The 27,956-nt window shown below is 40.2% G+C and overlaps 1 protein-coding gene across 1 annotated transcript; it reads right to left on the bottom strand.

The window, feature by feature from the left end:
• Window positions 1-786: 786 nt before the first annotated feature.
• On the bottom strand, window positions 787-27,383 carry LOC103760126 (ADP-ribosylation factor-like protein 8B). The gene is made up of 7 exons (XM_029958091.1): window positions 27,066-27,383; window positions 23,228-23,308; window positions 9,974-10,047; window positions 9,496-9,589; window positions 7,322-7,389; window positions 3,919-3,989; window positions 787-1,183 (listed from the first exon to the last, which is right to left on the bottom strand). The coding sequence occupies exons 1-7, from the start codon at window positions 27,252-27,254 to the stop codon at window positions 1,134-1,136; spliced, it is 627 nt and encodes a 208-aa protein (XP_029813951.1). The 5' UTR covers window positions 27,255-27,383; the 3' UTR covers window positions 787-1,133.
• Window positions 27,384-27,956: the final 573 nt, after the last annotated feature.

Genomic DNA, 27,956 nt, shown 5'->3' with positions numbered 1-27,956 from the left:
TTTACCACATCTTAGAACACCATGCTGGAAATTCTCCCTCCTAGATCTGCAAGTGTCCTTGAAACACTCAGCCACTGAGCATCTATCTCCTGTTTCTTGACATGAACTTTCCATATTTAATAGAATTTACAAACTCACAGAAAAGTTCCCATCAGAGTGCCTTTAAAGTGAAGCACTTGGAAGCAGGTATGTGCAAGATGTTAGCAAAGCATCAAAATTTAAAAAGTGAATTTCTTCTTTAATCTGTTTCAAAAGGACTAATCCTACTTCAGAGCCCAGCTATTTTAGGTTGTATACTTGAAAATTCTACAGGTTCAGGAATGGAAAGAGTACTCCAGAAACACCATGAAAACTATTTCATTTACAGTAAAAGTGCTTAAGAAATCTATTAATTTGGGGTTAATAATGTCAGAGAGGATGCACATGATCTCACCTGCCATCTCTATTTCATTCTCTGTTTAAGAAAGAAAAACATTCACTGCAATCCTAGACTCTTTCCTCTCTCAATAAAGAAGGATAGGATTGTCTAGAATTTGATTTATTTTTCAATTCCAAAACAATAAATAATTAACATTAGTGACTGGAAAAACTAAATAACTACAGATACATGACTTTGGAAATAACTTCTCTCCAGAGTATTTGAAAGTGTTCTGAGTATCAGCATTTTGTTCAAATAAGAAGCTCTTAAATATAGTTTTAATTGACTATTGATACTTAACTACATGTGTTTTCAGGGAAAACATTCTGTATGAATAATTACACGCTACATTAAAAAAACTTCAGTAATTTCTGTTTCCATTGTGCAGTTTATTCAGTTTCAGATTAGAAAAAAATTAGTATGTTTTTGACAATTTGCATGCATAAACTCAAACATTTCAGCCCAAAAAAGTACTGATTTCTTCCAGGCTTGTATTAAGGCGTTCAGGAATTTCACCAAGGCAGACAAATATCTTGATTTAAAAACAAAAAACAATCAAAATAGAGAGACAAGCTACAATTCAGATTTACTTCTGTTAACAAATACGACCACAGTGAGTCCTGGTAGTACACAGTTGCATTCTTTCTCTTTTCAGTTGTGTACAGCTGAGGAGTCAAAGTGACTGAGGAAGAGTTATCTTCAGTCAAAGTTTTCTTCAACAGTGTCTTGATTTAGAGTGCTGAATAAGCCATTGTAATGTTATGTCTGCCAGGACAGATGAAACAAAATGAAAAACTCAACAGCCTGTCTGCAGAGTGTAGAAGCACTACAGAACATCAGCAGCTTAATACGAATACAAAAACCCCAACCAAACGAAACCTAGAAACCACAGGTTTTCATTTATACATAATTAAAGCTCAGCACTTAACCTCTAGATGGGTTTTTTCTTAGTTTTCTAAATGTTTTTAAATTATATGCATTTTGTATTCTTGAAATATGATGACTGACATCCAGTTCTCTAAGCCAGAGATGAGGGACTGTTGAAAAAGCAAAGATTTAAGATGACCATAAAATGGACTGTAAAATCCAGACTAGAATGAAATGCAATGTGAGAACAAAGGCAGAAATACACAAACAGAAGGAATGAGAAGGGCAAACGTGACAATATATTAAACACAATATATTAGAAAGCTATTTAGGTAGGTTGTTGGACTCCAAGGTCTCTGAAAGACGTGCAACACTGGACTAAAATTTGATGGCTGAAATTGGCACCCCTCCTGATGCAATCTAATGCATTGGGCTGAAATCTGCAGCAGTTCACAAACTGATTCATGAGTAGATTAGATGTTTTTGCCTCAAGGCAATAACATCTGTCAGGAAGGATGTCAGGGGGCAGCAACAGCTCTAGCCCTCAAATTGAAATTTGTTGCCATATATGTACTTAGTTGAAGACAGCACTCCATGAATATCCTTGCAGAACAGCTTAGACACCGTGACTGCAAACAAAAGCATCCCACAGCATCTAAAATAAAGCTAATAACTATATAATAATCCTCCACAGTCTCTCAGGACACAGAAACTGGCAGCCTTACACCTACACCTCCTGATGAGACCAGTTAGCTAGGCTGCAGTGTGCACTGAAAAACAAGTATCATCTCATTCAACTGCACTGACATTAATCAAAAATGCATAGGAAGAAGACAGCTCCCAGTCTTCTCCTTAACAGACTAGTCGTTTCATCACTTTAATAAGCTAAATATATTTTCATTATAATCTTTCATTATAAATGATACTTTCCAGCCCTTTGATCTCCCTAGGTTCTTGTTCAATCTCTTTTCAGTTTCTCAAGGGCTTCCTCAAAATACGTCACAGACTGCTCCAGCAATGCCCACACAGTTCCAAACACAAATGATATACACAGTCTGCTCCCATTTATTACTTCTCTGGGCAAATATTCAGGAACCAGGCTAGTGTTTCTAGGCATAATGTTACACTGGAAGGTGCTTGACCAATTCTCAGTTAGGATTTGAGTCTTTTTCACCACTACTCCCAGAACTTCCACAAGTAAGTGATCTACACAGTTCTGCATTCGTGATCGTTCTTTTCATTATTTCCTTGTTTGCAAATTTTAGCATCCTTTTTTTTGCATGCTTTTCTCCTCCAGGACATCCATATAAATGAACCAGGATCAAAACCTATTTTCTCCAGGACTCATTCAGAATTTAAGCTGGTTTTGCCAGTTTCCAGTCACAATACCACTTCTCAGAACCTTCTCTGCAGTCTTGCCAATTTGATGAGGATCAAGCACAGCATTTCAAAAACCTCATCCATCTTCACTGCCTTTCACCTATTGAGATTATCCTACGTTGTCTTCTGCAGTCCTTATATCCTGAAGCCTAATCTTCCCCAGTGTAAAAGTATGTATTTCCCCTTGCTCTGAGATAACAGTTGCATCCCAAGCTGCAGGAGACCTGGGGCTGGTCTCCTTCAAACTAACACATCCCAATCACATACACCACTTCCAGGAGAAGCCCTCACTCCCTAACACGTCTCTGCACAGAGCTGAAATCTTCCACAGCTCACTGAACCAAGGTATAATGGCACAGTCTTCTCACCATCTCCACTACCTGGTTCTCTCTGTGTAGGATGGAAATTTCCCCTGCTGCTGAGAGAAACTGGCTTTCCTCCCACTCCTACTCTCACAATCCCTCATTCAGCTGAGCCCTACAGAGCTGCCCAGCTCTTCTAGCAAGTCTGGCTTCCCCAAGTAGCAGCTATAAATATGAACCCAGGCTGCATCCCTCCCATTCAGCACCACTTGTTTTAGCAGCATGCAGAGAAGGAGGGTGGCACAGAAGCAGCGCTGCTCCCAGGCAACTGCTGCTGCTGCTGGCTCAGTCTGTGCTTCATTCCCTTCTCCTGCCCTGTGGAGGGAAGGGAACAGGAAAGTGGAAGATAGGAGAGACAGGAAAATGCAAAAATCAAAGGCAAATGGAGGACAAATTCATGGGGCTTTTATAGGTCCTCACTACAGGATACATCCTTTTCATCTCCAATGGGGCAAAAGCACTATGCCCTCAGTTCGACAAACACCACCATAGAGCCACATGCATGTAAAACCTGCTTACCAAGTAAAATCTTGTATAGAGTAAAATACGTAATTTTTTTAGGATCACCTAATAATTGCAAGGTCTTCGTATGCAGCCACTGTTTTTTCAAAAGTAACACAGATTTCTTGTAAAGGATTCAATTACTATGGGCTTTAAATATGCTTTTCCAAGGTCCCTGTCAAATTAACTTCTCATGGAACTAGATAATTCTACAAATTACTTTTAAATTACACATAATTCTAGGTTGAAACAAATACAGTTGCACACAGTATTTGCAGAATATCTTTCAATGTAAAATGATATTAAAGGTAGATGCTCAGATCTCATCAACATTTTTAAGATTTGATCCAAAGTACAAAGCATATATTGATGATGCTGGAAAAACCTTACCAATGTTATCCTTCTCTTTACAGGAAATAGAATAGCAACAGATTTCTCTGTCTTGAATAGCTGAAAGGTTTCTACAGAAACAAAAATAATAAGTACTGTTATAATGCCACAAAAACTGACAACAAATTTCCATTAAATGTAAGTTTTCTGCATTTTACTCAGTGGGTTCAGTTTTGTTCTCAGATGTTAAACTCTTAAAATTTGCCACACAGAAAACCACACATTTCTTAAAACTATAAAGACTAAAAGGTTATAAAGTCATTTCACAAAAATTCAAATCTCTCATTAAGTCACTGTAATAGTGTGTAATAAAAACACAGAAATCCATGAGCTAAAAATAACATTTTGTAGTGGCAACCAAGTATTATCCATGTCTTATCATTCACCTTTTACTCTTTTCACTTAGAATTCAGAGTTCTTATCTCCAGTAACTCATAATCAAGTAACAGTACTCAACTGATTACACCATTTATCTTCAGGATGTTTACTATATCGTATTTAATATATCAGATCTGATTCCTATTGAAAGGATGCCTCTACATTCAGGAAGAAACTGATTTCTTAATTAACTTCTTTCTGGGAATTTCCCCTCTCAGAGTTTCTGAGCACTTTGTTATTTTTTCATTTATTTATCCTCACACAAGCGACACATATGCATAAAAAAGACTATGCCCCTGAAGCAGATAGGGAGTGGAGGCACTGAGAAGGAAAGAGTCTTGAGATCAGAAGAGACTCTAATCAAGAAGACAACTAAATAGTGACTTCCCTGAACTTCAGTAAAGTAGACTTGGCCTCTTCAGGGATCTGCCTGGAAAAGTCCCATGGAGTAAGGCCCTATAGCAAAGAAGTGTTTGAGAAAGCTGGTTAATATTCAAAGATCATTTCCAAGCTTAAGAGTAATCCATCCTTACAAGTCCAAAAAAAAAGTCAGAAAGCACTAAGTGAATGAATTAAGCTCATGGGAAGACCCAGTAATAAAAAAGAAGTATACAGAAGGTGGAACCAGAGACAGGTAACCTGGGAGGAATACAGAAACATTGTCCAAGCATGCAGAGACACAGTTAGGACAGCCAAAGCCTAACTGAAGTTGGACCTCATGAGGGATGCCAAAGAAAACTAGAAGGGCTTCTCTAAGTACATAAGTGACAAATGGAAGACAGAAGAAAATGTGGGCCCACTGCTCAATAAGACAAGTACCTGTTTACAAATAAGACAAGTACCTGTTTACACAGGACATTAAAATGCTGGCCGCAGAGACCAAGGGTAAATCAGGAGCAAGGAAGTTGTACCCTTGATGGAAGAAGCTCAGGTCCAGGAATAAATAAGCAAACTGGATATAGAGAAGTCTGTCAGCCCTAGTGGGATACACCTACAAGTGATAAAGGAGCTGGCTAACGTAATTGTGGGCCACTCTTGATAACCTCTGAAAAATCACGTCAACTGGGAGAGGTGCCCAAGAGTGGAGGAAAGCAAATGTCACTCTTCAGAAAATGCAGGAATCAGGACCCAGGGAAGTACATGACAGTCAGCCTCACCTTGATTCCTGGGAAGGTGATGATGCAAATAATTCTGGAACTATTCCCAGGCATGTGACAGACCAGAAGGTCATTAGGAGTAGTCAGTATGGATTCACAAAAGGGAAAGCATGCTTGACCAACACAATAACCTTCTACAATGAAATCTACAGCCTGGTAGGTAATAGGGGAGCAATGGATACTGTTCACCTTGACTTCAGTACATCTTTTGACAATGTCTTCCATAGTATCTTCATAGACAAGCTGAGGAAGTACGGGCTGGATGAGCAGATGGTGCACTGAAGACTGGCTGAACAGTCAGGTGATCAGTGGCACAAAGGTCAGCTGGAGTCCAGTGATTAGCAGTGTACACTAGGAATCAATACTATGTCCAGTCCTGTTCTACATCTTTGCTTGTCACGAATGATGGGGCAGAATCCAACTTTGCTGATGACACAAAACTGGAGAAGTGGTTGATACACTGGAGGGTCGCGCTGCCACTCAGAGGGATCTCCACAGGCTGGAGAAATGGGCTGACAGGGACCTCATGCAGCTCAACAAGGGGAAGTGTAAAGTTCTGCCCTCGGGGAGGAACAACCCCAGGCACCAGGACATGTCAGAGGCTGACTGTCTGGGAAAGCAGTTTTGCAGAAAAGGACACCAAGTCGAAAATGATCTAGCAGTGTGGCAAAAAAGGTTAATGGTATTCTGAGGTGCATTAAGAGTGGTGCCAGCAGGTTGAAGGAGATGATCCTTCCCCTCTTACTCAGCACTGATAAGGCTATATCCATGTCCACTTGTGGGCCCCTCAGTACAAGAGGGATGTGAAGCTACTGGAGAGAGTTCAATAAAGGACCACTAAAATCATTAAAGAACTGGAGCAACTCACATATTAGGAAAGGCTGAGAGAGCTGGGACTGTTTAGCCTAGAGAAGAAAAGCTTAGAGAGCCACATCTTATCAATGTGTACAAAAATCTGAAGGGAGGTTGTAAACAAGATGGAGCCCAGTGATGGGACAAGAGGCAATGGCCACAAACTGAAACACAGGAGGCTCTCTCTGAACGCACAGAAACACTTTTTACCTTTGAGGGTGACCAAGCACTCGCAAAGGTTGCCCAGAGAGGGTGCAGTCTCCATCCTTGGAGAAATTAAAAAATGCCTGGACATGGTCCAGGGTAATCAGCTCTAAGACACAAACGGTTCTGCTTGAGCAGGTGGGTAGACAAGATGATCTCAAGATTCCTTCCAACCTCAGCTATTCTGTGAGTCCCAGTTTAGCTGTCTACACTTCAGACCATCCTTACTATACCAAAACTTCACTCCTACTAATTAAAATTATGTGACTTGTGACATAGAATCTTATTCTACAAAATTAGTGCTATACTGGACATTTTTACAAAATTGTGTATTTCCTTTACATTTGCCCTTAAAATCCATCAGTTTATTAGTTTCAGTAATCCTGAAACTAATAATAAGTGAATAAGTGTATGTTTTGGATATAGGCCAAAAATATCTGAATTGCTCAAATTTACAGACAGTAGTCTGAAATGGTTCTGTTCTAATGCCATTCGAGCATTAAACTGCCACTACAATGTACTCTGAAAAGTCTAAGTGACCCAATTACCATCCATAGCAGTTGTAGCTACAGTGATGGAAAAACAGAATTGTCTGAAACAACTTTACACAACTGAAACAACAATCAGGAAAGGTTCAAATCTACTGCAGTCAATTATCAGTGTAGATCACTATGTCAAGTGCCACCAGAGCTTCAAGTGAGAATGTAAAATGGAATCTTTTATAGCAGGTTATTGCCACAGACTTCCAATGATCTTCTCTTACATATCAAATTTCACAGTGCCTCAGCTTTTTACTCAAGTCACTTACTTACAATTTCTCAATTAGCTGCTTCTCATCCAGTGCACCTGGAAGGTCTCTTTTATTTCCAAGAACTAACACCTGAAAGAAATAATTCATATGCATATTAAATCCACAAGCGATAAAAGTTTATTTTTGTTTTTAACCATTTGTTGGTTATTCTACCAATATGAAGAACTATTCTGGTTCTTGCAGCTAAGTATTCAGAATGCAATAGAGGACATATTCAAAATGACCAATGACTATGGCAGCATCATGGAAATCCCACTCTTAGTCAGGGCCAGATGCTAAATGCACAACCTCTGAAAAGTGGATCCAATTATTTCTGGGTGTATTACTGTCAGAAGTCTCCTTTGGAAGTGAATCCCTCCATTCTGGATTGCATTGTAGGATGGCAACAGATTGCATGCAACTAAATGTGGAAGAGAGCATGCACCACGTGCACTTAAGCACCAATAGACAATCATTTCACAGGACCAGACTAATGTGAATCAAAAGCAGGTCCCCAGCAGCAGAGGCTAGATCCTAAAGACCCACACATGATTCTCTTTACAGTTTTGCTTCCCTGCTTTTTAACACTGAAACACTAAACAGCCTGGCATCCGAACCACATATCACGCAAGCACCAGCCAAATGACCAATCCTTCTCCCTCCACTTTGAGCATCCATGGTAGAAATCTGAAAGGAAGCCATTAGGAAAGAAGTCGGAGAAACGCAGATAATTTACTGAATAGATGCTGGAACTTCAGAGTTCCTATGTAATACTTAAGGCTTCAAGTATAAATGAAGATTAGATAAATGGGTTCAGCACATTCTATGATAAAGTAAGCAATTGAAGGTTTTTCTAATTATGATTGCATTAATGTTTTCCAGATGTGCTACAATTTTCTAGGTCAAGATTGTCCCATTATTTCCCATGAACCTAGAATATATTAAACTCATTACCTGCAGTCTCAAATTAATAAAGTTACTTCAAAATCTATAATGCCAAAGCCTGAGCACAATAAATTGAAGGAAGTTCAATACTAGTTACTACCTATGAAATAAAAGTAAGTAAAAAATACATCACTGCACCTTGGAAATTACCATGCTGGTCAGGCTGGGCATGTGGAATGTGGTATTATAACATATAAAAGGCAAGGAAATTAATTAAATACTTCTGAAGATACGAGAGACCTATCATTTCTGGAAGGAAAAGTGAGAAGTACAACAGCATGTGAAGAGAGCACAGACAGGCAATGTCACTCACTACGAACAGCATGACTATAGATTTCTGTAGGATTTGTTCAATAGGTAATTACTATATAAAATCACAACAATAGCAAACCTTATAAAAAAAGATAGTCACTTGAAAAATTCTCCTTTGAGCATGGATGTGTGAGATCTTGATTCTCAGAATGTTTTTATGTTGGCAGGCTGTCTACTCATCCTCAGATGACTTCAATTACTTCCAGTGGCCAAGCGTCCAAATAATTGCTTACAAAACAGGGGCCAAGAAAGAGCCACCTAGTTGTGAGCAACTTCTTCCTCATTTCTATGTACTACTGTTTTCTTTTTTACAATCACAGGTATGAGCTCTTGCTTGGTGATGTCAACATAAAGACCAATATTAATTGGATGGATTTCTAAACTGGCAAATTATATTTAATTAAACATTAGTCTCCACCTCCATAATTCCTCATTAGAATTTCAGCTGAATACACTATTCTTTGATGCTTCCTACTGAAGACAAGATGCGTATTTGCATTTTTTTTCCACACAATTTAGTTTGAAAAACTTAGTCAAGAAAAAGTCAGGACACACAAAAAGCCAAGCTCCTACACAATCTCTGGAAACACAGGACACTACCTGATGTTAGTGTCTGCCAACCTGCAGAAAGACAAATCTCACATGCCTTAAGAAACATGCCTCAGGAACATATCTGGGTCACTGGTTCAAACCCAGCCAACAAGGGGACTGACTCAAAGTAATTACTGTCTGATAATACTACACACAAAACCAGATTTTTTCCAAATCTATTCTGACCTTTAGACAAGAAAACATACAAACACACAATAATTTTTCTAATAGTGTTCAATGTATCAAGGTTGCATCATATTTAACTTAATATTTTCAAGAGTCCAGAGGAACTAATTCATGAGAATTTACTGTCTACATTCCAGTAAGAATAATAATCAAAATACTTACTGGAATTCCATGCAATTGTGGCTTATCTATCAAACTGTGTAGCTCATTCTTTGAAGCTTCTACTTTTTCTAAGTCTGCTGCATCCACCATGTAACTGCAACAAGAATGTAGTTATTCGTAGTATTGCCCACTACTTGCAGAAAGTTGCATTAAAACATCTGAAATGTGACAAACGTGTTCATATTGACAACAGCATTAGAAAAGTCCTGAGTTGTATAAACCCTGCATTTATTGATACAGGAAAAAACAGAATTAAATACAGCCTGTGGGGAAAAAATGGCCTGGAATATGCAATTACTCATATGTCTGGGTTGCTGGATGTGTAAAACACACTACTTTCATTGTATTGGGTCTTCTTATGTAATGGAGGTGGACAGAAAGAAAACCTTATCTATATTATTTTTATATATAATATATAATACTATAATAACATATATTGCAGAGTACATTTTCTGTAGGCATACAAAAGAAAACTTACACAACTGCATTGACTCCTCTGCAATAACGCTCCCACATGCTTCGAAATCTTGGCTGTCCTCCAATGTCCCATACCTGGAAAAGGTAAGAACACCACAGCCCCAAAACATTTTCAACTACAAAGTAGTTACACAACAGATTAAATGAACTCTTACATGGAGCATGCAGGTTGTATTGCCAATGACAAAATTTTTTAAGTGACTTTCCTCAAGAAACTGGTCTTCTCATCTCCTTCCAGTTAATGGAAAGGGACAGGCACATTCACAGAGCAAGTCAGTCCTGTGACATCAGAAGCTCCAAATATCCATTTGAAGAATCTTATCCTTTCCCACTCACTTTTTAATGCGGCTACGGAGACCTGAGTTAAGAATATATCAGACCTTCAGCAGGCTAAAAACAGATATTAAATAAAGAGTTGGTTGGAGAGCAGATTGAGTCCACATAAGGGATGATATACTCTAGGGAGCACCAATATCTTCACAGCTCTCCCATTTGTTCATCAAATATGCTTTAAGAGACAAATGGATTAACTGATCAGAATCAGAAAGGAAACAGTAGTATAGGGTAGGCCTCAAGTGATTAAGCAGTGTGACCCTTAAGGAAAAAAAGCTCAAATTCTACTTGGGATTTTATAAAGCTCCAATTCTGCAAATACTTATTCATGCTATTAGTGTCCAGCAATCCCACAAAATTCCTTATTGTTAAAAGGCTAACACATTATTTTTCTGTACAGAAGTTACTTATTCTGTCTCGCTTGCAAAAAATTCAGTATTTTTGGTGGATGACAATAATCTTGTTTCAAAACTGTTTTCCAGATCAAAATACCAGGGAATATATCCAAATCACGCAGGCAAGGGCTGCGTGACAATGTAGCTATTGCAGCTACATCCAAAGACAGTTACAAGTGACACACCTATTAAAATAGTGATGAACACTGAAAAATAAGTCATGGATTTGTTCCTCTGTCAAGGACAATCAGAAGTAATTATTTCTTATTTCAATCAGATTTAGCTATCAAAACAATAGGTACCATATACCAGATCTAGGAGGCATATACATTACAGAAGAAACTGAATTTGGAAATAATATACAGAGAAGCAAAATTTTAGGACTTGTCTTCACGTTTACACTATAAATCCAAATGTAATAAACCTGCTGTGGCAACAAAGACTTGCACAAAAGAGTTAGACTTAACAGACCCTTGGGATAAGGCCTTTTGCAATTAATGTCCACTATTTTTTTAATTTCACGGCTCATAAATTGTGTTTATGTATCAATTTCTGTATAATTTTCAATATCTTATGTTCATACTTTAGAAAGAAATATTTCCCAATTCACCATTAAAATCAATCCCTGATTGATATCTTACTGTTCCTTCTGACATAAAATTAGTATTTCTCCTAAATGTAGATTGCCTTTAATCCCCTGTGTAAGATCAAGAATTTTACATATGAGAGAGTTGAGGGAACTTCTGACCATGGAGTGGGTATCAATTATTATCTGCACTGACATTTGACGCATAGTTTCAAAAGTCTTAATAAAATTAACCCTTATATTATAAAAGCTTGAACGTGATGAGTACACAGTTCAGCATTATGGTTAGATGACAAACCTTATACCAACACTAATTATTCCAATAACTCATCAGGACCTTGAAACTATCTGTAGCCATCTGGTGCACATATGTGTGTCTGGAAAAAGAAACTAAATTATTTTCTTGGTAGATCAGAGAAAAAAGAAAGGGAAAGAGGACAGGGCAGGCCAGTAGTCAGATTAGATTTTTGCAACACTGGTAGCCATGAAAATCTACAAGATTATGTAGCCTGGACTATTCAGAAAATAAATAATACAAGATAAAAAAATATTAGTTTTGTCCTTGTTTGATGATATACTGTATCTTACTGTATTAAACTGCATTGCAGAACAAGATTACTCTCATTAGGAGAAAAAGTCACCTTGAAACAATGGAAAGATAAGTAATTTCCAGTCAGTTTCTCTAATCAGGCTTGCAGCTATTCATTAAAATACAACATGAAGGACACAAGATAGACTAGGTGTTTTACATAGTGCTTGGGAACTCAGTTTATGTCAATATATTAATCTATAATTATCTGAAATAGGGTAAGAAAATAAATGCATAAAATGAAAAAAAATCTTCACCTTTCTGCCTATGAAACCAAAACAGTTCTACTAGTAACTTTCTAATACTCTTTATTATACTGAATAGCCAATGAGAGAGTTAACTACTTTATTAGAAACACAAATTGCTGCCCCAAAGTATTTTCACAGTACATGACTGAACAGACAGCACTGTGAGAATACAAGAGGCACCCAGAAAGGAAAGAGGAGACGTCGCAGCATTCAACAAGTTTTCTTGCATGAGCCTTGTGTGTTTTCCATATCAACTATTTTTGTATCCCAATATTTAATACACAGGTAAAAATTATATTCTGGGTGTGAACAGGGAGAGGCAGGAGACTACACTTTAACAGCTGAACATACAGTTAGTTTTAAAAAGAAATTTGTTTTGTCTGGATGTTTTTAAAAAGAGACTGGACTCCAAATTTCTCCCATGGTTTTCACTGGTCTCTCAGGAATAAAAGTTTCATAATATTTAAGAGGTAATTTTATCCTTAGAAGACCAGCTGATTTTAAGAATCATAAAAGGTCTACAGAATGACCACATCAGGAAAACGTGTCTTTGATAGCCGGTACCGTTTCCTCACAGGATCAAAATCTCAAGGAGTTATTCAGGCTCAATCTCAAAGATACATATTTTGTTGGTACTGCATTTTATAAATCACTATTTTATTTGTTCCTGTCTACTCCTATAGCATAGTAATTCTTATTGTGCTTGCAGGTCTACACTCTCATTAAAAAGTACAATGTTTTAATCTGTAAACTAGATCACCATCACGGAATCATTGTTGACCATAGTATTTATTAACTAGCTATGTTTAAGGAGCAGATCCTTTTCTTTTGCACAGTTTTATCATGACAGTTGAGCAAAAATGCAGCTGAGGAACAGGTTTGAAGATTTTTGAAAGTTCTCAGTTACAGGAAGGCTCATTAACACTCTAGCTGTGTTTCTTTTAATTAGCTTATATTGTGGGAAGGCTTGATGGTTCATGAGAAAGTTGCAGGAAAAGTATTTTCTAGATGTCAGTTTACATGGCTTTTTCCAGACATGCTGGGTAGGATATTTCTTGTGGACAGGGACGTGTACAATGACACATTTGTATTTTGATGTCAATGCGTGGGTTCAGTACCTATAATCTCACAGTAGTCAGCGAAGTCTAGACAGCCATTCAGCTGATCAGATGTAACATCTTCAGGATGACAGAATTATGCTCTAGGCTTGACAGTACTCACTACAGCTCCTCTGACTATCATTAAAGGAGCTTAAACCTCATTGCAGATATACAACTGTTTACATTCAGACATCTTAACTTGCAAGATGAATCCAACACTACAAATACTTGAACTCATAAATGTATCTTTCTTCTTGGAAGTATTCAGAAAGTATCAGCCACAAAAACAAACAAGTAAGGAAATCGTAAACACAGAAGAGTATTTAGGTAGAATAAGGTGGCACCAGTAACATCCAACACCACCATGTTGTACACACACAAGGCTCCAGGTGCTAAGATGTGACCAACGAGCTCAAGCACACACAGCAGTCATTGCATTGACAGCCAACTCTAAGTGTAATAACAGGGACTTAAAACACCTAAAATGTAGGCATCTAATCCAAGTGACCAAAATTCCTCTGTGTCTACTGAAGAGCTCAGAGGGCACCAAGAGCAGGAAATTATCTGTCTCACCCACCCTGCCTACCAGGTGAACCATTCCTGCAAAGCACAGGCTGCTCTCCACTGAGTTCAGACAACTGGCTCAGGCTGGCTTACTTATCACCTGGCTAAGCTCAGTGGAGACAAATCCTAAATAGTCACCTATTCTAGATGGAATCTTCAACTAACAATGATCATCTTCTTCATCTAATAAACAGAAAAATAAAAAACCTAAAATTTTTTAATAAATTGCCCCATGTATACAAAACTACAGAACTTTACTTGTACTACCAGCCACGTAATTTATTAAGGAAGTTAGAATACCTTACTACTTTAGAATACTTACTACCTATTATCCTATATTTTGGAAATGCCTTTACATTTACAGCTCTTAAAGCTGACAAAAGTATGCTACATGGCTACATTTTCTGCAGGAAATGCTTTCCAGAACACTATGGTTTTTGAAATCAGTCTTTGCCCTTTAAAGAACCCTATTGTCACTCCTCACTGGCAATAAAGTCCAACTTTTAAACATACCAATGGGTATTTTATTTTAGTCACATCAGACAAAAAAAAGATCTATATGCACACTTCAATGTTTATCATTATTTAATTTAATCATCATACTTTCACTGAAGAACTGGAAATAGACTTGCAACACAAAATGGCTGAGTATCTTCAACTCCTGACAACAAGTACAGAGGCATTTTAACAGGAGACAGTATTTCTCAATGATCTGCCATTTTATCACAGACACAAGGTAAAACGTTGGAAGGATCAACAGCCGGATTTTAAACAGGACACAAAAGTAAAGTCTGTTCTTAGAAACTGTTTTTTGAACCTCGTGGTGCTTACCTCCACTCTGGGTTCTCAGACAGGAGAGTACCAGGGAACTCAGCTTTAAAGATAAGACTGCAAACCTCTTGATCAAGACATAACACACACAAGGAGCCAAACCATCCCACCCTCAATATTGTGTCCTCCGCATAGCAGAAAGCCTTGATTCTGCATGACCACATGTACCCTCTTTTCACATGATCTTGAATTAGTCTCTGGACATCATAGTCCAAAAGGTTCTGATGAAAGCAGGCATATAGAAGTTCTAAGTTGTAGGCAGAACTTGCACTTAGAAGACTGAGACCAAGGAGACCAGAGGCAAGGACATAGATAGCTCAAAACAGCTAATCAATAACTACTGCAGTGATTATTATTTTTGCTTGTCCTTGAAGAACATATATAATCATGAAAGCAAAAATTAGTATTTGCTCAGCATCAGAGAAAATCCAAGAGATGTGCTGGGAAAAGGTAATCTAATATTGGTAGATAGTACAAGAAAAGGACATTCTCCCATGACAGATTTAACCCCACGGCTCTCTGGCACTCTCCTCGTGTATTCTCCTTATCCTTCACCTCTCAAGTCTGAGCAATCCTGACAGATTCACAGTATTTAGCAATGAGGCAAAGATGCTGAAGACAGAGCTAAGCAGGGACAGCATTTATGGTTCCCAGGTGTCCCAACAGGATGTTGGAACACACCATGTGTTTATATAAGCTGCAGATAACTGCAATCTGAGAGTGGATAAACAGAAGAGATCAGAATCCTAAAGTATCTGGACCAGACAGAGGAATGGTCTGAAATAAGGCAGCTGAAATTTCACACAAAGCACCAATGGAACCAAATGCACCCACACAAAATGGATAATTACCAGGTAGAGGTGCAGGACAAAAAGCTTAAGTAGTTCACAAACTAAATACAGATTGCAACAGTGCTGTAGATGTTAAATGAGCATGGACTATCAGAAGTATCATATGTACAATTTTGGAAGTATGAACTGCCCCATCCTCAGTGTCAGGGAGGCTTCTATGCTGGTTTTGAGAATCAGTCTATAGAAAAACACAGACAAATTTCAGATTCTCCTGATGAGATAAGAGAGGGTGAGATTTTGACAATATGACATATACAGAGGGGAGGAGGGGGGAGCACAGCCATAATGTTTCCCAGGAAATGGCTGCTAGGTTTATAAGAGAAGAAAGAAGCAGCTCAGCTTGTGATGACAGCAACTCATGTCAGATACTAGGACAAGAGCTTTCTAACACGAATGAAAGAACATTGTGCAAAACAAGGGATGTTATAGAACCTTCTTCACGGAAGAACAAATTTTAAGAGGCAATTACCTAATATATTTGGTAAATATCTGATTTACCCTTGAGATCAACTCTCAGTTCTTGTTTTTAGGAGTCCTAACAGTTATTCTGAATGACTGGTGAAACGTTCAGCATTGCCTGTTCTGCCTGATGACACTGCCTTCTGACCACAAGTGTCTGGGCCACTGCAGAGGTTCCTATACAATGTGTCATCCTGTCTTAGACTCTGCAGCACACAACTCCCAGCACAGATACAGTCTCCAAGGCTTTTCTCAAACTATCAGAGGGGAAAGTACTTTCATACTTTTCCTTCTTAGTTGATCCTTGAGTAATTCCAAGTACGCTCCATATTTATTCTTTTGAGCCACTCTCTAACTAATTTAACTCCTCCTCACAGAACTACTGAGGCATAATCTATAAGATTGCAAAATCCAACTTTTCCTGGTCAAAGTAAGGTCACCTAGAGCAGACTCCTCCAAGGATGGAGTCTCCAGAACCTGTCTGGTTTCAATGTTCAATCCTCTTCAGACTGAGAACGCTTCTTCTTGTGGTTTAAATGGAACTTCTCATATTTCAGTCTGTGCCCACTAGACACCACAAGAAAAGTTTGGCTACATCTGGCTACACTGATGAGATCTCCCTGAGCCTTCTCTTCTCTAGGCTAAACAGATATCTCAGCATCTCCTCATATGAGAGGTGTTCCAGTTCCTTTATCATCTTCATGGCTCTTCGCTGGACTCTCTCCAGTAGCTCCACATCTCTTTTCTACTGGGAAGCCCAAAACTGGATAGTATGTCAGGTATGGCCTTACCAGTGCTGAATAAAAGGGAGAGAGCACCTCCCTTGACCTGCTGTCAGAGCTCTTCCTAATGCACCCCAGGATGTTTTTGGTCTCATCTCTCTGCTGCCAATGATCAACTTGGTGTCCATGAGCACCCCCAAGCCCCTTTCTGCAAAGCTGGTTCCCAGCCAGCCAGACTGTAGTGGTGCCTGGGGTTGATCCTTTTCAGCTGCAGGACCTTGTATTTTCCATCTTTTTACCTTCATAAGGGTCCCATCAGTCCATTTCTCTAGCCTGTTGAGGTCCTTCTGGATGGCAGCAAAACGCTCTGCTGTACCAGGCACTCCTCCCAGTTTTGTATTACCAGCAAACTTGTTGAGGGTGCACCCTGTCCCATCATCCAGGTCATTAATGAACTAAACAATCCCCGGGATTTATCACTAGTAACTGGACTTCCTGCTGTGGATCACAGTCCTTTTTGAAGCCACCAATACAGTTCTTCTTACACACAACTATGATAATCACTGGGACATTCAGCAAAAACTCCTCTTTATAGAAATAGCCACTTTGACTTGAAATCAGCCCAGATATGGCATGGCCTTTTCAGAGTGACTCAAGCCATACAGAGCCAGTACGTGCTGCAACACTGCTGAGCTATACAGGGAGTACACACAGAGGCTTGTATTACTGCATGACACACAAGATGATGGTATGACAGGTAAGACAGTCTGAATAGTGAGATGAAGCATTACAAAGCAGGAAGATTCTGTCTGTATGAGGATGTGTGGAGACCTGAAAACGCCACTGTCCAGAGGAGGAGTGCTGCAATGAAGAAAGCGAGAGGAGGAACGCACAGAGCCAGCATCCTTCCCCTCCCCTCTGCCACACCAGAGCAAACAGCAAGTAGCAAGAAGCCCGGCATCGCCCTCCTGCAGCCGGGCCCGCGCTGAATGCAGTGGAGGGACGCTGGCACCTAGTGGTGACAGCCGGGGTGACCATCCAGCCCCGGCAGCTCGGTCCCCTGAGCATCTACTCTCCACTTCCTCGGTACCGCAAAAACCGGGCTGTGCAGAATCTGCCTGGCAGTGCAATTTTAAGAAAAACAAGTGCAAGAGCAAGGAAAATGAAGCTGCGGCATTATCTGTGCATATGCATACCTTGTGGTGCTCTATTTCCTTTTTAAACCTAGCCTAAGGCCATCACTAAAGTTGGTTAGTTGGAGTTTCACAATCACTTAAAACATGATGCACATCTTCTGAGGCCCTGGAAGCCTGGTTTGTTAAAATAAGTTTTTTTAATTGCTGTCTACCTTGTTGAACAGTAAATCTCACCAAAGCAAAAGGACTACTAATACTGAGAAAATCTAAAAATACAGAAAATCCATCAAAATCAAATTACTCAGCAAACAAAACTTGTTTGGAATTAAAATCTCAAAGTAATTCAGTTAGAGTTTTTTGTTGGGAAAAAAAAAGATAGCCCTCAGTTTTGTAATGGACTTCATCAAAATAGTTCTAATAGATTCCTAAGTTATAGCACATTAGATATTTTGATGCTAGAAATCATCCTGTATTCTAATACCTCTACCACAACCTCAAAACCCATAAAGATTCCTGCTTAGACTTCAAATATCGTGTGGTAAAATCTTTCCTTTTTGCCTCTTTGTTTCAGAAATAACAGGTGATAGGTTACTAAATATATTGACAAGCCAAAAATTTGACAATTCATGGTTAAAGCTGACAGCTTTACATTTCTGATCATGTTCAACTTCAATTAAGAGCACGACACTGACATCTTCCTACGAAACATTTAGCTTTTATATATCAGTGTTTTTTTTTTTAGCGTGCTTCAGACAAATTCTCATGCACAGAGGCATGCCAGTGACCACACTTTTACACACTAAGACCACAGACTAAAAATGAGAATAAATCTACTGGCTTCTCGAAACGACTGCCAAAATCAGACTATGTTCTGGAATTGTATGGAATCTGCAGATGGAACTGTAGTAGAAAAACCAGGCAGTGACACTGCACTAGCACAGTACTTCCTTGTTAGTGGCCTACCCCAAAACACAAGAAAAAACAGATAAAGCATTACAATCACCTACTTGCTGGTGTTGCAACTTACTTTGCCTAAGGTGATCAATCTTTCACTTCTGGAATGCCAATTTTTCATTTGATGACTTTTTGACCCAGATGGTTTCTCAGTCTCACTTTTATAGTAAATTTAATTGATTATGTTTTGCAGTGTCCCCTGAAACCTTTGAAAAAGGTCAGACACAATGTTGAATCTCTGCTTAGCATTGAGATCATTCCTTTCATGTCTAAAGAACTTCACAGGTTTAGCAAAATAACACTTTATCCAGGCATTTCAATAGCTGACATTTGGATATTGTAATATTTCTATGAGAAAGGTAACCTGTTTTGTTGAGATAAAAAGGATAAAGAAAATTTCACTTTGAATCCTTGTTACTGGGCTCCAAATAGCTCATAAGAGGATTCCAGCAAGGAGCACCCCCTCACCATTCCTCAGACATCAACTTATCAGCAAATGATGTCATTCTTCTCACAGTAAAATAATTTTGGAAATTTTATCTAGCAATTAGGCTGCAATATTTTAACCCAGATACAGGAATAGTAACATACAAGTACTTCATCTTGACAGGCTTTTAAGGAAATATGCATTTATACATAAGAGCCATATTCCCCTCCACCTCTTACTTTCACTGTACAGTGCTGTAGAAGAGAGACCGAGAGAACTTGTTAAGATATTTTTGTGTGCAGACTGGCTTCCAAACCAATTATCGTTCTTGAAACCAACAAACACATTAATAATGTTAGCATTATTTCCTTATTTTTAAAATTGTATTATAACAACTATATATAAAATTACTTTTGAGATCAAGGCATAAAACAAGTTCCACAGAAACTCACACCCTCCCCTCCCTGCACAAACTTAATCTTCTAATATCCTTTGTGTAGAAATCTCCAGTACAAACCATTAGTCATTTTGTTCTTGAGCTAATCGTGGCTCAAAAATTAATTTATTTTGAAGACTCTGCCTACTTATAAAGGACTTTTGTCTAGTTTAATAATGACCAACAACTTCTTAATTTTCTTACATATCTGACAATTCTGCAGCAGCATCAGTACAGCACTCAAACTATCCTTATGATTTCTGTATATAAATCATGGCCTCGCTGTTTTTAGGCAAAAGACAGAAAACAAAAGAACTGAAAGGAAATTCCTATTCCTGTGAATTATTTATGAACTATGGTTGAATTCACTAACTTTTTTAGTGACTGTGCCATCCATGGACTTCTTTGATCAGTGGTAAACCAAGGCAGCTGAGATAAAAAGGGTATGAAACTGACATTTAGGAATATTCAAAACAGAATTCTCTCCTGGATGAATTAAGAAGCATTGCTAAAGCTCAGGTGGAAGGTAGTGCTTTGGTACAAATGTACCCTTCTGAAAGAAAGTGGAAGGCTCAGGCAGATGGACAGTAACACCTGCATGCCTGAAAAAACAGGAAGAAAAAAATACCTCTGAGTAAGTGAAAACTTAAGACAGTTTGACTATTTAAGCTCAAACAAACAGCTTTTGCTTGTGAGTCTGCATTTGTTGCTTTGTATCACAATGCTAATCACAATTTCGTTACTGGTCCTGGTCTCCTGCACATCTGCCATTGACATATAAGAGCATGGGATGGCCACAGGATACATTTGCACTTTTAAGGTGGTATTTCTGATGTTTCCATTGTAAATACATTATTCGATTTGCTGTCATAGCTAGTGTACATGATAATTTGTGTGTAATAAACAGAATATTGGGGGAGAAAATCTATACAATTAGCACATCAATCAGACTGTTCTGGTATCAGTGACCACCACACTCCTCCATAAATTCTCTTTCATAAGTAATATGAATCATGAATTCATCATGAGGCCTAGAAAACTTAACACTATCCAAAGTTATAAATCCTACCAACATAGTATTAAACTTTTTTTTAAAATATTATCCCTGATCTATCTGAATCCAAGAGCAGTCTGTGTGTGGGTACCAAACACGTAACTCTGGCAGTCCTCTGGCAACAGGTGGTGGTAGTTGTACTCAAGTTTGCAGCTACCAGTGTGGAAGGATGAAGGAAAACTTTGTTTTTCTCACCAAATAGAGAGACTGCTTTCTCCCAGTTCAGATTTTGTGCTCTAAATATGGTGTTTTACAGCTAAGTCAATCTGTCCAGGCTGCCCCCGAAATGCACCATTTTGCCTGTGTCTGTATCCTACTTTTCCACACTGTGGTGGCAGCAGCAATCACATAGCTGTTTAAGGAGGACACTTCTTAGGCAATCTGACTGAGGAGAAGCCAGCATGGATGTGTGTTTGGTTTGGCTGGGTGGCAGTTTTATAGTGGCTGCTTTCACCTAGACCAGTTATCTGATCTGACTACTGCTTTGCCATGTGATCACTAATGCTGATGAAAAAGGGGTGCAAGGGTGCAGGGCCAGGCCTAAAGTGGAAGGTAAAACCACACAGTATGATTTACTTAAGATCCTTGTAAAAGGTGACCTTTAATCTCTGCCACCTTACTAGGCTGGTCCGATTCTCTCTTAGGTTTCCCAGAAGATAAGTCTAGTTTGTCTCTAGCATGAAAAATATCATACTGAGGTTCAGAAGTCCTATCATGGGCATGTGTATTAAAAGGCTATTTTGCGATTTATTTTTTTTTTTTAAGAGGTCCTGGTTTTACTTCCCTTTCAAGAAAGGCTTTGTTTGGAAAGCAGAATTTGGTCACCAAATGAAAAAAAGTTCAAGTTCTGGTTTTTGATTAAAAAGGCACTCTTTGTGGAGAAGACAAACAGAAATGCACCACAATACTGTTAGGCTGAAGCATGTTCTTTCTATAGGAGAGTTCAGCTCTTTCCTCAACAACACATGGACGGTTGTTGAGACACATTCAACAAGAAGGATCCAGAGCTGGAATTTCTTTTTTGTCCTCCTTCTCTGACAAACTCACTCCTGAATCAAGCAATGACAATTGTTGCTTCCTCTTTAAGGGACAGGAGCAGGTAGTTTGGCGTTCGTGTCCATATGGAAGCAGATGCGACACAAGGAAACCGGACGGTGTAAGAGGGAAACATGTTTGATGACAAGAAGCTAATGGGCATGAGGAGAGTTGGATGGAAACTCCACAGCAAGAAAAGAAGAGGAAACAGCTCACTGCTGATCAGTACACCTTCTTATTGTACAGCATGAATACTGCTCTACTGCAGACCAAATCATGGGTAATGTTAAGAGTTCTTATTTCAGCCAAACATGACATGAATTTCAAGAGGGTCTACGGGAAGGAGGGCTGGGGTGATGAGAGGAGGTAGTTGGGTGACATCAGACTTTCCATTTCAATAGATTTTGAAAGACTACCTTATTAGGCACTATAACATACAGGCAGCTGTAGAGAGGAACCTGTTGATTATTCTGCAAGCTTGTAACACAGAAGGAGATACACAAGTGAAATGTACAGCTCAAGGTCCTAAAATCATGCGAAATCTTGAAAAAGTATAGCAAGATACTAAGACCAGAAACAGACAGGTAGTCACACTACTTCTACTACTATCATCAATTTTGGTTTAGGGTTTTTTAGTTCAGCTTTAACATCCTCCAACCAACAGAAATCAGTTATCACCTTTTGCCACCCTTTACCTGCTCTCTGCTTAGAGAGAATGGGTAGACAGTGAACTACCGCTCATATTCACATTACAGGTAATTTCAGAAAATCCTCACAGGTTTAGGAGTCATACCAAACAAGAGGAAGAGTATCTATAGAACTGAGGGAGAAAAGAAAAAACGTGTTGGAAAAGGAGGGAAAAGTCAAGGTAAAGACAAAATTCTATATTCCCTTGACCTAATTTTAGCTGGAAGTTGTGAATTTGATTGAGACTAATCAATCAGGTTCACTTCATAATGAAACAACAGTGCCTTAATGCTACTGGAGTGACTTATCTCTACTTTGATGCCCATGGCATGTATCTCAACCAAAGTGGCATCATTTCTATTTCTCTATAGCCCTAAGAGATGGTTCCCTGACAACTGACTTACATCAGATGTTCTATTTCAGCATAGCTAACTTGTGAGCTAAACCACACCCTCCACTGAGATATGAATGTTAGGAGTCAAGTTGCTTCAGATTTCACTTAGAGTTGTGAGGGAGGGGAGAGAGAGGGATTGAGAAAGAGAGAGAGAGAGAGCAGAGATTCCCCCTCAGAAGTCAACTCAACTACCTTAGTATCTCAAAATTGTATGACTTTTCTAGCCCAAAAGAGTGCAACAAAGCTTCTGCCTGGCATGGAATATAATGAAATAAAACAGATTAATGTAACAGAAAAATACATGACCATTTGATTTAAAAGAAGTTACTCTGGAGCTACAAAAACGGAGAAATGATCCCATAATCTTAAATGAAATGTCCTATGCTTTCATATTTCCAGTTGAAATTACTCCATTATTTATTCACTCTGTATTAATTTGAACATGCAAACCTACCTTTATGGTAACATTTCCTTTTGTTATTTTTCTCATATTGAAGCCTACTGTAGGAATCATATCTTCTGTGAACTGCCCCGACTAGAATACAAAACCAAAATTATATTTATTATAAAACAGTTGATACAAGCAAGAAAAGTTCACATTTGCAATCTAAAAATTTTTATTTTACAACACTGTAAAATATCACACTAATTTTCAGCAAGACCACTGGCCAGCACTTCAATTACTGCATTGTCACGCCAAGGAAGACTGCTCATTTCAGCTCCTTTAAATGATCTTTTATTCTCTTCAGCAACAAAGATCACCCCACAAACCACGAGACTTCAGATAATTCTTCATCTGATCTTTCAGCAAACCAGAAAGAGCATGGCCAAAATATAGAATTATAGGATGCCTTGAGTTGAAAGAAACTGTAAAAGGTCATCTAGTTCAACCCACAATATGATAAAACATTATAAGAATTACTATACCAAGATATTTTCCTGCAGTTTCTCACTACTGTTACCAATGGTTTAACTTCAAAGATAAAAAATAGCAAAGGATTACTTATACAGAGTACTATGTAATCCTTTCTTCCTGAGTGAGAGGAGTCCCCCCATAAAAGCTGAGAATGACATTAAGACAGAAGAATACAACATACTAACCAGCACATCATAAACCCTCAGCCATAAAACCAAAGTGCTGCCTCCTTCCCCAGTACAGAGAAATATCTTCACAACAGAGAGACTTGCCATCATGGCAACAGGAATCTTACAGACTTCCACCCATTACAGAAGACAGCTTTTGAGGAGAAAGACAAACTCAAATCTAAGTAGATAACTCATTATTCATTCTTCCTCTTGAAAATGTATCATTAACAGGTTATTGTGTCTCCCAAGCATGGTACAATAAGATATGCAGTTAGTTTCCTAAGGTACATCTACATAGAGGCCCAGGCACTCTCTGCAACCTATGCAGCTGTCCTGGTTTTCGAGTCATCCAGCAAGGAAAGCAGGACCTTCTTGACTTGCCACTGCCCTTCTGTATCTATCTGCCCATATCCACCTCTTCATTCCATGTGCCCTAGGGTTTTTTTCTGGAAGAAAATATGGGTATATGGGCAAGGAGGGATGCAGCCTATGAAGTACATTTATTTGCAGAGGACTGACATATAAACACGTGTGAACACATACACCCTGAAAATGTAGAATCATTACTCAAGGACAGGAAAATCAGACAGCTGACTCAGAAGGCTATTGTTTAAACAAACTCACAGAAAGTCAGGATTCTGCTTTTGTCAGCAAATTATACATCATATGTAATATGCTAAAGTTGAAGGTAAAAATAAATAAATAAAAAACCCAAACCATCATAACTGCTCTGGTGTTGAAGATAGAATGTAAAGAATTAGCAACCCATTCACTGGACTTCAGACTTTTGCTGTAAAAATTTCCCATTCTGGTTGAATGGAACCAGCTACAAAGAAAGTATTATATTTCAGTTCTTTATTTTCCCACACAATGAAGAAAAGAAAGTAATAGGTTGGATCTTTTGCCCACATTACTCTAACAGCTCTCATTACAATGTTTGAGTGCTGTAAGCACCATAAAGTAAAAAAAACTGTTCCATTTTGCTTGCTAAGGAGGTTTTACATGACAAATTACCTATTTTTGTGAATATATAAAATGTGCAAAAAAGTTTATTGTCGTATCTCAGTAAAAAACAGATTACATCCTGATGCAGATGAAAAACAACTGATGCTAAAAAGTTTGTGATGTCCTCTAAAAGTTGCTGAATATTGAACTGATAATGAGCACAGTCATTACCCCCTACCATATCAACAACCATGGGCCACATTCTACTCTATCACATCAGTGCATGTCCACAGTAAAAGGCAGTGACATTATCCAAGGTTTTCACTTGTAACAGAGGACTAAATATGGCTCAAACTCTTGAGGGGAGAGACTGTCTCAAAGGGTGTTTATTCAGTGTTAGCATGATAGGATCTTTGAATGCTACTGCGAAGTGGAAAAAAGTAGTCATTTCCCATAAATTTTTTTCTTGATCCACTGCAGCTTGCATTTTAAGTAGCCACTATTTCACAATAGTTATTTTCATCTTGTCATATTCTAGTCACATATACACAAACACACATAGAGTTCCCAACCTATTTACCATTCCTGTATCAACAGTACTCAAGAGTAAGCTATCATCCATTGCCTTATCCTGAATAATTTTTTCCAAATTCTCCAACCACTTTTCTTTGGTCATTATCATGGCATGTCATCTCCGGACTGAAAGACTCAAAACCTGCAATCTGTGGCCCTCCCCAAGTCAGAAAACATGAATGCCTTGTAGAATATTCTTAAGCAAATACATCTGCTGGGAAAATCAGACCTGCAGTAACAGGAGTGCTCTGGTGTTCAAGGTATTAGCATGAGAGACAAACACCTATGACACCATTCCACAGATGGTATAGTACAAGGGAGTGGATGAACATGCATAAACTCTGACAGCACACACTTCTGAAGTCTCTGAACTGCTCTATTCTTCTTTGCTCTGTTCAAGAAACCAATCCAAGAGGCAATGTTATCTCTCATGCCTTTTTCCCTTTCCTCAGCAAGGCCCAGCTTTGGGAGATGCACACTTCCAGTGGGCATGAGAAGCACTGAGGCCTGTGGTACTACAACCACTTGAGTGCCTAACAAACCAACTAAAATCCCAGCTACAGGTATATTCTGTTCACTGATTGCTGATGTCACCCAAAACATATTTTCATTGAACACTTGCACTACTGCATTGCTTTTTCTTCTGCTCTCTCTGCTTCTTCCCTTATGCTAATGCATAATCTCCTATGTTTCCCTTAATCTATAATCATATACAAAAGTAAATAACGAATACCATATACTCATGTTTTCATTGTCTCAACCTCCTTGACTTTAGGCCATACACCTCCTGGTCTGCTGTGATTCATGATCTAGTAGTTTTTCAAGATAAGGACTGAAGAACATCTGGGAACTTTTATCTCATGGCACGTGAAGATGCGATCCACCTCAAAAGAGAGATCACCTTGCAGAAAAGGGTATGCACTAAGCTTCACGATTAGCAGTAAGCACATGTAACATATACGTATTTGCTTTCATCTTCCGATGGAAATCTTTGGGATGGACCCAAATGCAGGTTGGAGGGCACAGCATACAAAGATGAAGAACGTATTTCAGCATGGTGACAAAACGGAAAATATCATGGTAGGTGTTGGTATTAGAGGCTGCAAGGCCATCACCACAGGGAATGCTGGAATCAGGCTTGAATGCTGGAAAAGAGCTATGGAGGAATTGTGGGAGGCATTTATATTGATGCAACTGATGGGAGGAGAAAATTCAGTGGCAGGCAAGTTGTGGCCTTGGGGGACACAAAATGTTTTATTTAGGGATACACTGGCCACGAAAAGCCAACTCTGGATCACAGCAAGAGCCCATGCCCGTGAATCTGCTCTGAGATAGGCATGCTTTGCGGTCATATATAGGAGATATCTTCTTTCTCTCTCTGAAAACACTTCCACACCCACCTGAGCCTGCTGTGAAATTCTCGAGGTTGCAAACGACGCAAGAGCTGCCCCATGCCGCCGCCCGCCCCCCTCCCACGGCATCCCACCGCACAGCCGCGGTACCCCATGACAAGCGGCGGCACAGCCCGCACTTGTTGCCGGAGGATGGGCGCGGAGCGGCGGCTCCGGGCGAGAGGCCCTCCAGCTCTGCCGGGCGGCCACGCCCGCATCGCTCCCGCGCCGGCCGCCCCTCCGGCGGGCCCCGCACCGCCCTGCCCTGCCGCTGCCCTGGGGCCGGGGACCGCGTACCGCCAGCACGCGTGAGCAGCGTGGTCTTGCCGAGTACTGCAGCCCCACCAGGGTGAGCTCCATCTCCTCCTTCCAGAACAGCGAGCGCAGCCACTCCAGCAGCCGCGCCACCAGCGACAGCATGCCGCCCAGCGCCCCCGACCTGCGGCAGGCGCCCAGCCCTAGCGGCACCGCCTCGCTGCTGGGCATGGGAGCGCCGGGCGAGGCGAGGCGAGGCGAAGGGGCTCGGGACGGGCCCGGCGGAGGCGGCAGCAGCAGCAGCGGCAGCAGCGGCAGCAGCGGCGGGGCTCCGCGGAGAGCGGAGCGCCAGCAGGGCCCTCACGTGACGGCGCCGCCGCCCTTTTCCGCTGCCACTCGCCGCAGACAGGGGAGGGGTCTGGGCGCTCCGGCCGGCCGGGGCGGGCGGGGAGCGGCGGCAGCGCCGGCGAGGGGCCGGCGCTGGCGCGGGCGGTGATGGAGCGCGGGGCGCGGTTCCCTCCCGGAATGGCGGGCGGGGGGGGTGTGAGCGGCCCTGAGGGCCTGAGGCGGCGCGCGAGACACTGCGAGCCCCAGCGAGCGGCGGGGCGGCCCCGGGCACCGCGGGGATCCCATGGGGTGAGCAGCGGATCCCTGAGGAGTGCGGCAGGATGGGACAGACCTGCGCCATGGGTGGACTGTACAGCATCCCACATCCAGCAAGGGTGGCCGAGGGCCGCGCTTGCTGCACTGGCTTAGGAGAGTTGTCGGGCTTGGGCTGCTTGACAGGATCGATTTCCTTGGTCCTTCACCTCCAGCGATGGCAGTTCTCACACCCCTGGGTTAGGACCTTCTCTCTTCCCATGAAACTCTTGTTGAATTGTTCATCGTGTAGTGAGAGGCTTTCAGGTCCAGGGCTTACCATGGTTTTATTTC

Source organism: Manacus vitellinus, unplaced genomic scaffold (genome assembly GCF_001715985.3).
Source record: "Manacus vitellinus isolate BGI_N305 unplaced genomic scaffold, ASM171598v3 scaffold_13_pilon, whole genome shotgun sequence".
NCBI classification, from domain to species: Eukaryota; Metazoa; Chordata; class Aves; order Passeriformes; family Pipridae; genus Manacus; species Manacus vitellinus.
Note: the sequence above shows the minus strand (reverse complement) of the source record. Positions and strands in the feature narration are given on the sequence as shown.